General features: G+C 40.9%; 1 protein-coding gene across 1 annotated transcript in view; it reads left to right on the forward strand.

Annotated features, from left to right (window-relative positions):
• ABCC4 (ATP binding cassette subfamily C member 4 (PEL blood group)) overlaps positions 1–11,954 on the forward strand; it is a 1,378,868-nt gene extending 1,366,914 nt beyond the window's left edge. The window contains exon 31 of the mRNA XM_069205134.1: positions 1,798–11,954. Within this exon, the coding sequence (XP_069061235.1) occupies positions 1,798–1,905 (108 nt within the window). The 3' untranslated portion in view covers positions 1,906–11,954. The remainder of the gene's footprint in view (positions 1–1,797) is intronic.
• Positions 11,955–12,175: the final 221 nt, after the last annotated feature.

Genomic DNA, 12,175 nt, shown 5'->3' on the forward strand with positions numbered 1-12,175 from the left:
AGATCGAGGGTCTCCCAGCCACCATTTTTTCTCTTGCTGCACAGTTAGCCGTATAGCTTCTTGTGGGAAGATGCTATTTCAGCTAGATGTTAGCGCGACCACGCTGAACTTATCAAATTTTGTCACAATTTTGGGGGTATGATTTTTAAACTGTTTGTGGGCTTGTGGGCTTGTGCTTTTAAATCTTGAGTTCAGCAATTACTTTGTTGTTTTTCTGGGGGCATTCCAACTCGCCGGTTAGAGCGTGGGGCTCCCGTCTGCCATTTTTCCTTTTACTGCACAGTTAGTGGTCTAGCTTTTAGTGGGAATAATCTATATCAGCCATATGATAGCGTGACTGCGCAGTGGGCATGTGCAGCATGCGTGCTGATGGCAGGCCGAAGGCTTGCCAAAGGCATGCCCGCCTGCGCCCATCCACGTCCCGGTCGTGGCCAGCGCCAGCCATGCTGCTGCTGCTGAATCAGAGGTAGGCTCTTGGATTTCATACTTTTCGTCAGAATTATTTCAACTAAGGCCCAGACTTAAACAATGTAGGAACATTTTTCTTACTAAGTATCTAGGTCCAGTTTGCTGTTGGAACTATAAAGCTTCCTTGTATCCCTTGTACCTAGGTTAAAGGTGAAGAAGAGGGAACCAGGCACCTGCAATAAACTCAAATCAGCCCTAAAAAATGTCCGCTCACTTCCCAAACATGCTCTATAACTTTCTTGATAAGGAACAGTTTCATGACAGACTTGATTCACCAGTGTGTATGGTTTTAACATATTTTTCTCAACCCTCGGTGTCTGTTTCTTTGGAAACGCCAGCAGTTCCATGAGGTAACAGTTGCCCCACTATTCTCGTTTTCTGGGTTTAGGCAGATAGCTCTGTTGTGCTGCCGGAAGGTGACTAAGTTAGGCAGCCAGAAAAGCCAAATTACGCGGTCTAATGCAGCACATTTTTTTGATAGTATTAACTATTTTTTTCATTTATGTCATTTATACTCATGGACTGTTTGGGTGAAGATTTTACCTCATTAACAACTCATAATATAAATAGGTAAATTAAAGATGACCAGGTTACCTTTGCAAAGGGCCTCACCCTGCGCACAAACATCTGCTGCTGCGTTTTTACTAACCTTTGATCCGTTTGAGCTAGAAACATTTCTTTTTCCTTAAAATCTGCAGAGTATTTCAGCAGATGATGGATTATGTGGCATATGAAGCAAATCCATAATTATTCGAAAAAAGTTGTGGCACAGAATCGCATAATTCTATTGGCCCAGCATATGCTTAATGTACATTGCACTAAAGTGATACACAAGCTTTCAAGAAAGAATATTTAATTCTTTATTTTTATTTTTATCTTATTTTTGCTTGATGTTTGCTGTGTCACTTGCATGTGAAAAAGGTTTGATAAATTGGCATGTGCTATTTCTCTAAGAACTGAGCCAAACCCAACTCAACTCTGTTCTTCCTATGAATTTACTGGTTTGATCACATTTCCCATATAAGCAGCATGATTTGATTGAAAAGAAGACCCTCTTCTTCCCATGTTCACAGGAGACTTGAATCATGTTACAGCCCCACGAACATCGAATGCATGTGCTATATACTTCTTTTTTCTGACGTAGGTCCATTTACAATCAGAAAAAAAGGTTTATGAGAAATTGGTAAAGTATCATAGCCATTGCTTGAAGGTGGTTCAAAATAAAGTTGGCATTACAGTCTGTCAAAAGCATTTCAACGTACTGTGATCATGTGATCAAACTTGCAGATTGACGTCTCTTGTCTAACAACCACTCTGTTATTCTTCTAGGCACATAACAAGAAAAAAGATGCAGACATTGTTGCAAATGGACAGATTCTCACAGACCATGCAGAAGCTACATCGACGCCCTTCATCATGTTTGAGACAGCGCTGTGAATCCAAATGCACATCAATAGGTTCTAAAATATATATATAGAGATATCTATATAATGTATATAAAAGTGCCTGCACTAAACACAGGGTTCTCAGCATTTCAGGAGCATCATGTTCCTCCTTTCCAGTAAACACTATTTTGAATTTACTCATAATGATTTACATTAGTCTTGTTTTATAAACACATGTGCAATATTTTTCAGTGTTTGCCTCCACATTCCCTGATTTAATATAGAATGTTGCCAAACTTGACTTGTTAACGTCATCGAACCTTGGATCGATTTCGGCTTTATCACTTGCGGATCTGTTAATCAGCTCACAAATGTTTTATTTATGGCGACAGTGCACAGGTCAAGTACTCGCATTTACACTGACAATGCAAATCAAAAGCTGCCTCTGCTTAATTTCTGCGCTTATCATCATATTGACCATGCTGTGGTGCCAGACCAACAAATCACTGCAGTTTGACTTGTCCAGCAGTTTACCAGTCAGCAGAACTGCTAACATGGATCTTCTCCTTTGTATGCTGCTCTTATCTGAAATCTTGTAGTAAACCAGCAGGTATGTAAAAACTGTAAAAGGGTGCTACATAGCTTGTCCAATTACTGCCCTTCCTGAGTTTGGCCTCCAGGTCGTACTTAGAAATGTGCCTTGAAGTTTCACTGCTTGGCAATCACAATTTGTGAATGCTCGAGATCCCAAATTGATGATAAGAATGCTGCACTTCTTTGCGTTGAATGCGTGCACAAACACATGAAGCTGGTGTGGAGAACTTATAGCTCTCAGAGGGCATTTCCTAGTGTATCTCATGAAGCAGGAGAAATGGTTTCCATTTTTTAATGCCCTGCATTGCTCAAAGCGTTCAGCACAAGAATTGTACAGGACATCAAACACCTTGTTTAAGTGAATGGGTGATTAACTCATTCAGCTGTTTGAAAAACTGGCAGGTGTTGTATGAGATAACTTTCGATTGTGTTGCTGTTTCTATGGTTTGTGTGCATGGAGTTGTTGAAGAGGTCGGGTTCTGAACTGATGTAGACCATTATCACCAGTGCTGTGAAAACATGCCGTGATCACACTATATTTAAAAAGGGAATAATCAAACAACAGCATAAATGGAGCCGGCTCATTTCAGTAGATCTTCGTAGAAGGGCATTGGTTGCAACGGTTCCATCACACTCCAACGATCATTTCCAGTAGGGCAAATATAACTTTATTCAAATAATCACTCTGTTGGCCTGCATGTAGTATGCAGATATAGGGTATTCCACAGTGGTGGATACTGAGCGATAGACAAATAAAAATGACTATTTATAAGGTGCACGCCATGATCTAATTTGTTGTTCGACTCTTGAATCATAGGAGTTGTTACGTATCCAGTGGATCCCACTGTTCACTGCAATTGAAGGAGACTTTTGCAGTGACGTTGCAGTGAGATTGTATATATGTGCATGAGTCCTGTGTCATCAGCAGAACGTATAGCCAGCATTTCAGGTGGATTTCTCCTTCTAACGGCACAGTTATTTGTATGTAACCTTTTACACTAGAAGTTCCTTTACCTGCTCTATTTAAGATTTACGGGGAGAATTGACTTTTTTGTTGTAAAACGCACAGAGATCCATTCATAAAAAAGCACATGCGCACCTGCTTTAGTTTAGAAACATTTGATGAGTTACACAACAATATCCACATGTAGTGGAGGAAGTCTACATCTAAAGAGTTTGAAAGTGAAGAGAAAAAAACTTCTTTTGAAAAGTGTGGTTTGGGACTGTAAATCATTGTTGTGGCAAGACTGCGATATATGGACAGCTTATTGCCGTTCTTATTACAGTAACAGGATAACGTTTTACTTCATAACAACACAATATGAGCCCTGGGGACTCTAGTATCAAGTTCGACAGAGAGAAATGTGGGAAATTCTTGTTGTGAAGCAGGCTTATTAGTGTTTCAACTAAAGCATCATCTAGTGATAAATTACCAATTATAAGGGTTTGCTTTTGAATTGTGATTAACCTCGTTTTTTGGGCCCTGGAGTAGATTCTAATGATATTCAACTAAACATCACCGGTGCCTTACAGGTGACAAGAGCCTTGCTCCCTTTTGTAAATCTAGTGACAAACTATAATTGGAATCTAGACTGAATGACCTCCAAATATACTGTTGTATACTAAATGATAGACATTAGAGGTGTCCTAGTCAGTGAATTTATGGTTCCCTGAAGATTGTTAATCCGTACCTGAATATACATATTCAAGGTTTTGTCTTTTATTGGCTGGTGTGTTCAAGAAATGTAAATACCTAATTGCAGATACATTTTTATCTTTTATATCTAACAGGAAACAACAAGTTGAAAGATAGACCCTTTTCACAAAATCTAAAATCAATGAGGCCTATTTACATACTATATTTTGTAGTATGTTTATTAATATAGCAATAGTACTACTAAAGTATTACAAAATGCTGTTAACAAACCTACAAGTGTAAATCTTCACCTCCACCTCTGCTGTCTGTTTTATGGGGAGATGCTCACACATGCAAGTTTACTACTTAGTAGTAAATGTTGGCGGGACCAGGGAATGACTGGAACAAGGCATCCTTACAACTACTAAATGGGAAGGGTTTAGGCAGGGGATAAGGAAGAGTTTAGAAAGGATTAGGGAGGGGTTTAGGGATGGACATGCACACACCCACAAAAAAGTAAGCCCATTACTATTAAGTAACTGCACTTCTAAAGTTACTAAAACCAAAAGGGACACAAAACATAGTAGATTACTCCATTTAAGAACTTGAGTAAGTCCAGCACCATACATGGCCAACCACTCGTACTTCAGCACCCTCTCATAGAAAATAATGGCGGTAGGGTTTTAAAATGAAACCTGATAGGAAATAATGTTACATTAAATTAAAATCGTTAAAAATATAAATTAATATAATTTAATGATAACAATGAAACATGTATTATTTAATTATAAAAAAAACAACAACCTTTATTGAATGCATAAATAATGTACATTACATTTTATTAAAAGATAATGAAAGTAATTCTAGTTAATGATATACATGAATTTTTATAATTAATAATGCTTAATATGCTTTTGTTTTCTTACTTTTGTTTAAACTTCAAAAAATATTTTTGATTTAATTTAGTATATTTAAATTAATTAAATTAATTCATTTTTAATATATATTGTGTTACTTGTCAGCTTTTTTACTTTCCCCCAAATTTTACCGTAGGGAGACTCCACAGTAGTTGTATAGCTCTTCATATGGTAAAATATAGGAACCATTTAAAAAGAGTATGATTTTTTTTTTTTAAATATGAAAAAATGTGTATATGTTAGATATTAATATAGTTCATTTTACATGTTTATTTTAAAAGTAAAACAAAATACAAAAATGCTAAAATACTACGGCACTATTAACATAATTTTGAATTCTGTTTTCTATTAATCAGTTATATTTAAATAATAAATGTTTTATTTTTAGATTTAACATTAAATTATATTTATTTATACTTTTATCTATTTCAAATAAATTAATTTAACATAACCTTACTTCCAATGGGGTTTTATTTTAAGTCCTTACCCCCTCTGTTTTCTATTGGAATGAGTTGCAGTATCAGTAGTTGGCCTTGTATGGTGTCGAACTTACTGCTGTTTTTAAGCACCTGTAACTTACACTCAGCAATTTGGCTGTAGCCTATTTTTCAGGAGCATAGGCATGTTGGTCTACATTTTTGAGGAACTTTACACTTGGATTTCATAAATAGCCCAAAGTACTTACGTTACTCCAAAGTGTAAGAGTAAATTACACATGTAAATTAATCACCAGGTTAAATTACCTGTGTGAATAGCCCCCATAGTGTTTTTCATTGGTGTAAAAATACACAATACCAAATGTCATCAACTGAGCTGCAGCTTATAATGAATTATCATTATGTTCTGATCATGCATCATTTTAAAAGGAGAAATCTAATTAAAACATGAGTATGAAGGAAAGTTCCACTTTTCCTAAGTGTGTAGGATTAGAGGTTATTTATACCTCTTTGAAATTGGGATGACTCATTACATCAGGTGATTCTGAGGGCATTTTCCAAAATGTGTTTTATTTGCACACTTTCAATAAAAATGGTACCCCATTTATCTAGGTGACCCTATCACATGGAATAGGCAGTTCCATAAAGCACACCATGGTACTATCCAGAATTTTGTTTTGAATTTACATGGATTCTTGGGATGTGAGTAGCTGCAGTATTTGGGCCCATTGTTGGCCATCCCCACCTCTTAACCGTGGGATTTTCTGAAATTAGAGACCTATGGGAACCCAGATGGTGTGGCTTCATTCTTTAAAAAAACAAGTGCATATGCTCGACCTCTGCGATGAGCAGATGGCAGTAGACCCACCATCTGGCCCTGCGGGGGCAGACATATTGTTTGGGTGCCGGGATGGGTGTATAACCTGAAACAAGGATGGAACGGCCCCCAGCATATTCTTTTTTTCTTTAAAAAAATCCTATCCGTAATCTCTAGTGGGTTTTCTGTGTCCTTTGGGATGGGCAGATTAGAGTATACTCTCTATTGCACCTCCCATGGTAACAGAGAGACTGCATTGCCCCTCAGTGGGAGGAGTAATTGGCTATGCTGGGAGACCATTCCCCCGTTTCTATTTTCCTGGTGGTCTGGTGGGGTGGATCCCTGCTCACAGTAGCAGCTGGTTTGTATTTTCGGCGGGGAGAGTGGGGATGAGGGATACAATAATATATAAAAAAAAAAAAAGAAAAAGCACTTACCTGACACGACCGGCCTTCCTCTCCTCACGGCGTCCTCCTCTTGTTGTGGCTCCAACGCAGTGTAGGGACGAGGAAACAGTGCTACCAAATCCTGATGCTAGTTTCATGCTGGTAGCCAGCATGAAACCAGCGTCTGGATTATTGGGAGCAGCCTCTCTCATTGCTTACCAGAGAGCTGGAGGCCTGTGCCGTCTCTAACCCAGCTGTCTTAATACAGCTGGGTTAGAAAAGTTTAAAGTGCGCATGTCAGGCTGGCTGTGGCAAGGGATATGCGCAATTTAAACTAAAGTATACTGATCTCTCCTGCTGTCACTCAGCAGCTATTGCCCCACCCTGTCCTGACACTCGGTTCAGGATGGGGTGCTGAATAATAAAATAGTAATAAAGAAAACTTATTGCTATTTTATTTTTCAGCTCGGGGGTATTTTTGGGGCATTTTTTTAGAGGGGTAAAGCTCCTCCGCTCTCGTGGAGGGTCTGCCCCTGCCTGTTCAAGGCCTGCCCCCATCCACACAGTGATCCTCTAGCGGGGATCAATTTGGGAGAGGTACCACTGGAAATGGAGATAGTCTATCCATTCCCACAGTACCTCTCACATCCAAATCAGTGTTCGGAAGTGGTGGGCTGTGGGTCCAAGCACCAATCAAACTGAAAGCATTTCAGCGCTGTAACTGGAATCCAAAATCAAAAAACAGAATTATGCTGCAAGAATTCTTGTTCCTTGAAGCCTGAGGTGCACTTCATAAAGGAATCCCTCTGGTCCAAACACCCTCAGGACCAGGTTTATTATAATAACTTATCAAAGCAATATCCTGGAACATAACAAAGGCTAGCTACTGTTTCCTTTCTAAACATGTGAGGAATATTCACTGTCCCTCCTGTTTATTGTCTTGTGTCATTTATTTGCTGAATATTCGTTTACTGATTATTTTTAGTTAAAGTTATTAAAGAGATTGAGGCCCTGATTCCTAGTGTGGTGGTCTTAAGACCACCACACCCACAGTGGTGGTCTTACCGCTGCAGATCCGTCAGTAAGGACCGCCGCATTACAAGTACGGCGGTTTGGCTGATGCCAAACCACCACAATGCCACCCGGCCTGCCAGTGCGGTCTCACCGATGCAGCCGATAGTGAGCTCCTCCGGGCCGGCAGCAGGCCACAGACCGCTGGCCTTATTACGAGGCAGCAAAACGCCAGTCTTTTTGCGGCGGTCGTCCCACCATGAAAAGCCTGGCGGTAATGCACCCAGTGACAGGGATCCCCATTCCTGTCGCTGGCACATACACCCCCACACATCTACACACCTCCATGCACCCCCCACACGTCCACACACCTCCATGCAACCCCCATTCATACGCACACCTCCATGCACCCCCCACTCATACACACACCTCCATGTACCCCCACTCATACGCACACCTCCATGCACGCACCCGCACTCATCCGCATGCATGCAGACACACCCTCCACGCACACATACATACACTCACGCAAACCCATTCCGCTACACGTACACGCACACACTACACAAATGCACCAATGCCCACCCCTTTCGGACAATCCACTTCTCTGTTTCAGCGAGGTGGTCATCCGGGAGGGGATGGGTCCTGGTGTCTGCTACCGCCAGCACCGCACCGCCGTACTGGATACCACTGTGCCGTATTACGCATCATAATACGGTGGGCGGCGTCCTCTTGGCATGGTGGTGCTGCTGGTAGTGGAACCGCCTCTCTTCCTCCGTCAGTCAGGCTGACGGGATCGGATTCCCGCCTCTAAATGGGCGGAAATCCAAAGCTACTCCAAATATGGCAGTCTTCAGACCGCCAACGGTTGGCGGTCGGTTGGCGGCAGCGGCGGTCTTGCAAAAAGACCACCAAAGTTGTAATGAGGGCCTGAGTGTTCTTTTAATTAATGAGCGCCATTTTAATATGGAGTTTATTTGTGCATACTGCCACAGCAGTTCTTTGGAGCATAGTGCCACAGCAGCTCTTTGGAGCCATGAATTTCCCTTCCACGGCGACCTTTATGTACCGGTTTGTTGCCCTTCCGACATTTCAGATTGTTCCTATGCATGAATGACAAGGTCTCATTTTTTGTCAGCCTCATGGAGTGTTCGGGTAATGCTATTCTACCTTCATACACTCCTAGAATAAGAGACTTGAAAACTCACAGTTGTGTAGTTTGACCTTTTTTTGCTGCATTTAGAAATGTGAGTCTCATGGGCTACAAAAAGCGTATGTCTGAGTCAATCAGGCATATCCTTAAATAGATGGGGCCATATTTACAAGACCCCTAGTGCAGGGCGGTGCAGCAAGTGCCTTGCTGCGCTACCCTGGCCACCTGCAAAGGGCAGAAATGCAATATATCTTCAAGATATGGTGCATTTCTGTCTTCTCCCCGTGCCATGGTGCAGAAGCTGCTGTCATGTGCCAGTGCAGGCACCCTTACACCATAGTGCAAGGGTGCCCGCGTTGTGGGGGTGATTGTTTTTGTGCAGGAAGAGATACCTTCCTGCACAAAAACAATCAATGGAGGTGTTTTCCTCTTTCTATGTGTGCTGCAAAATGCAGCACACATAGAAAGAGCTGAAAACGGGGAGAAATAAAGATATTTCTACCCGTTGCATCACTCTTACACTACCCCTGGGGCGATGTAGACTTTTGACGCATTCCCAGGTTTACAAAACCATGTAAATCTGGAAATGTGTCAAAATCTATGGGTGTTGCGTGGGAACACCCACACAACACCCATTGAAATGCCTCCATGACGCAAAGTAAGGCAACCCAGCGACTTGCACTGCGTTGCCTTACTCCATATCTACAAGGTCATGAAAAGCCACGCAGAGTGGCTTTGCGTGGCCTTGTAGATATGGGTCAGCAGCCTGTGCCAGGGGTGCATCACTAAAAGTGACACACCAGCAGTGCAGGCTGCTTGTAAATATATGCCATAGTTAGAATCACTATAGCTTGCATGGTCACATTGTAGTCTGGTGGAGCACCTATGGCTATGAAACAAGTGAACGTGATGGTGCTGTTGAAAATATAAACTGATATTTTGGCAAATATTTAGTCGGTTATCTTTGCTAGAGCTCTGTGCCCTTGTTCTTACTTATCTTCTTGCAATTGACCTTTTTTGAATGCTTGAGAGGTAAATTAAAACTAGAATCAACCTTACAATTCAATTTACAGTGCAACCCATTTGGTCACACATCAGATACCAGAAGACAATACATACAATTCAAAAGTTTATTACAAGTTAAGAGCCAATCTAATAGAAATGAATCTCAACAACTTATTATTTAAGTGCAAAACCACCAAAGGCAAGGTAAAACGCCAAATGAGATTATATTGTACATGCATAAGGCATACAAGAATCTCAGTAAAAGCAATACATAAGATGGGAAACAGAATCTGATGATCTGTATATCAGTTTGGTCCTCTTACCTAATCGTGGGAGAAAAACTATGTTAATCTAAATACCCTGTCCTAAACTAAGGGAAACCCTAGTAAATTCTCAGGAAGTAGGAATGTGTTGGCACAAGAGAATAAACTGGCAACTCCCCTCAGGTTTCTCATCTCATGATTTGGACATCAGGACGGCCCTGGACGTTCCTGGTGCCTGATACACAAACATGAGTCTTTTCTTTTTAGTTTTTTAGAGCTTCCTTCTCCTTGCCAAAGTATCCACCCGGACCTCACTATCCTGAATTCCCAATATGCCTTTCACTAGCTGTAGAATCATACAAGTGCACCTGCAAAGAAAGAACATTGCAACGCAAGCAAAACTCCACAGTGAAGTTTAAGCACAAAAGCAAATGCTTAAGGGCTTTCAGTTATGCTAACTTAATAAACACTTAGTGCATGTTTGAAAAACACGATTATAAGTTCACCTTGCAATTATAAATGAAGGCAACAAGTATAAATGAAACATGAATATATTCAGTTTCAATAAAGCAGTACAAATCAAAAATACATAGATATAAGTGTGAATGAGTACTACAATTTGGCATGTTAAAGTCAAATGTTAGAACACACACACATATATAAGATTATAGTCTTCTAGTGTGAATGCACCTTCAATTATACGATTTGAAGGCTCCACTTTACGTAGTAACATTAAGGCACACAATATATATGCTTGATGATTACACTGTAATGTTACCTCTGTAACGTATGAAGGTACAACCAAAATTGTGCGTTACCATCATCAGGAAGCCATAGAAAAGGCAGCTCCTTCATGGATATTTAGTAGTTCTGTGAAGTCAGCGTAGCATAACATAAATGCTCCTCGGTAGCATGAATGAACTCTCCAAAATACTGTCTTTCTCCTGAACACAGTCTCATTGATTAGTAGCTAGGAGAGTCATGTTTTAAGCCTAGAAACTTTAGGAGATGGAAAATCAGCACTTAACAGATAATAGCATACAAAGAACAGGCAATTTATTTGAAAGGAACATGGCTGCTGTCTTCTGCCTCATTGTTTTGTTGGTGAGCAGAGACAGATTTTCTATGGCTACTCCAACAGTGGTAGGCTAGAGGAACTAGCCAGTCTGGAAAGCAAATAGATCAATGCTGTTTGGCATGTCCCTACCTCTCCATCTTCCACACACTCAGGATGTTCATTAACAGAGAGATCACTGCTTATATGGGACGGCAGGATATTTTGTCCACTGGAGCAGCATGAGCTCCCACATATAAAGGATGGCTCATTGTTCTAAATACACAGTCAGGCAAGAACAGGGAGCAAAAGCTAACAAGTTTTTGTGTATTTCCAGTTCGATTTTTCCCTACATTGACAAGCAACAGAACAATTTAACAAAGAAAGTCAAATCCACTTCATCTGAATCAATATTAAAGATTTTCCTTTCCTAATATCCACATCATGTAGCCATGTTAGAACTTGGGACTAGATGACATAAGGTTTGCATATATGCAGTGCATTGTTGGATGGATATTTCCCAAGTATACAGCTCAAAACCTACATTTGCATTGACTAAAAACATTACATTTGTGCTCATCGATTTTTGCCAAAACAGTGTATTTCATTACTTCGTTCTGCTTTTGCACTTTGGTGTTGCAAAATTATGGCCCTGATTTATACTTTTTGACGCTAAACAGCGCTAACGCAGTTTAGTGTCAAAAAGTATACTGCCAACTAGCGCCATCCCAAGACACCGGCCGGGCATCATATTTATGGTATGACTGTAGCTGGCGGTAAGGCCCGTCTTGCGTCATAAAAAAGGACGCTAGCTGGGTGGGGGAGGTGTAGGGGGAACAGGGGGTTTAGCGTCAAAGGATGACGCTAGTATGGGCAGAGACAGAAAATTGCATCTAACCAGTCTAGAGTCATTTTATAACGTTTCAAACCCCATGGACATGATTCCTGTCTTAGTTAAGACAGGAGTCATGCCCACCACCCCAATGGCCATGCCCAGTGGATATATGTCCCCTGGTCATGGCGACTGGGCCCAGTGCCATGTAGGGGGG

Source organism: Pleurodeles waltl, chromosome 8 (assembly GCF_031143425.1).
Source record: "Pleurodeles waltl isolate 20211129_DDA chromosome 8, aPleWal1.hap1.20221129, whole genome shotgun sequence".
NCBI classification, from domain to species: Eukaryota; Metazoa; Chordata; class Amphibia; order Caudata; family Salamandridae; genus Pleurodeles; species Pleurodeles waltl.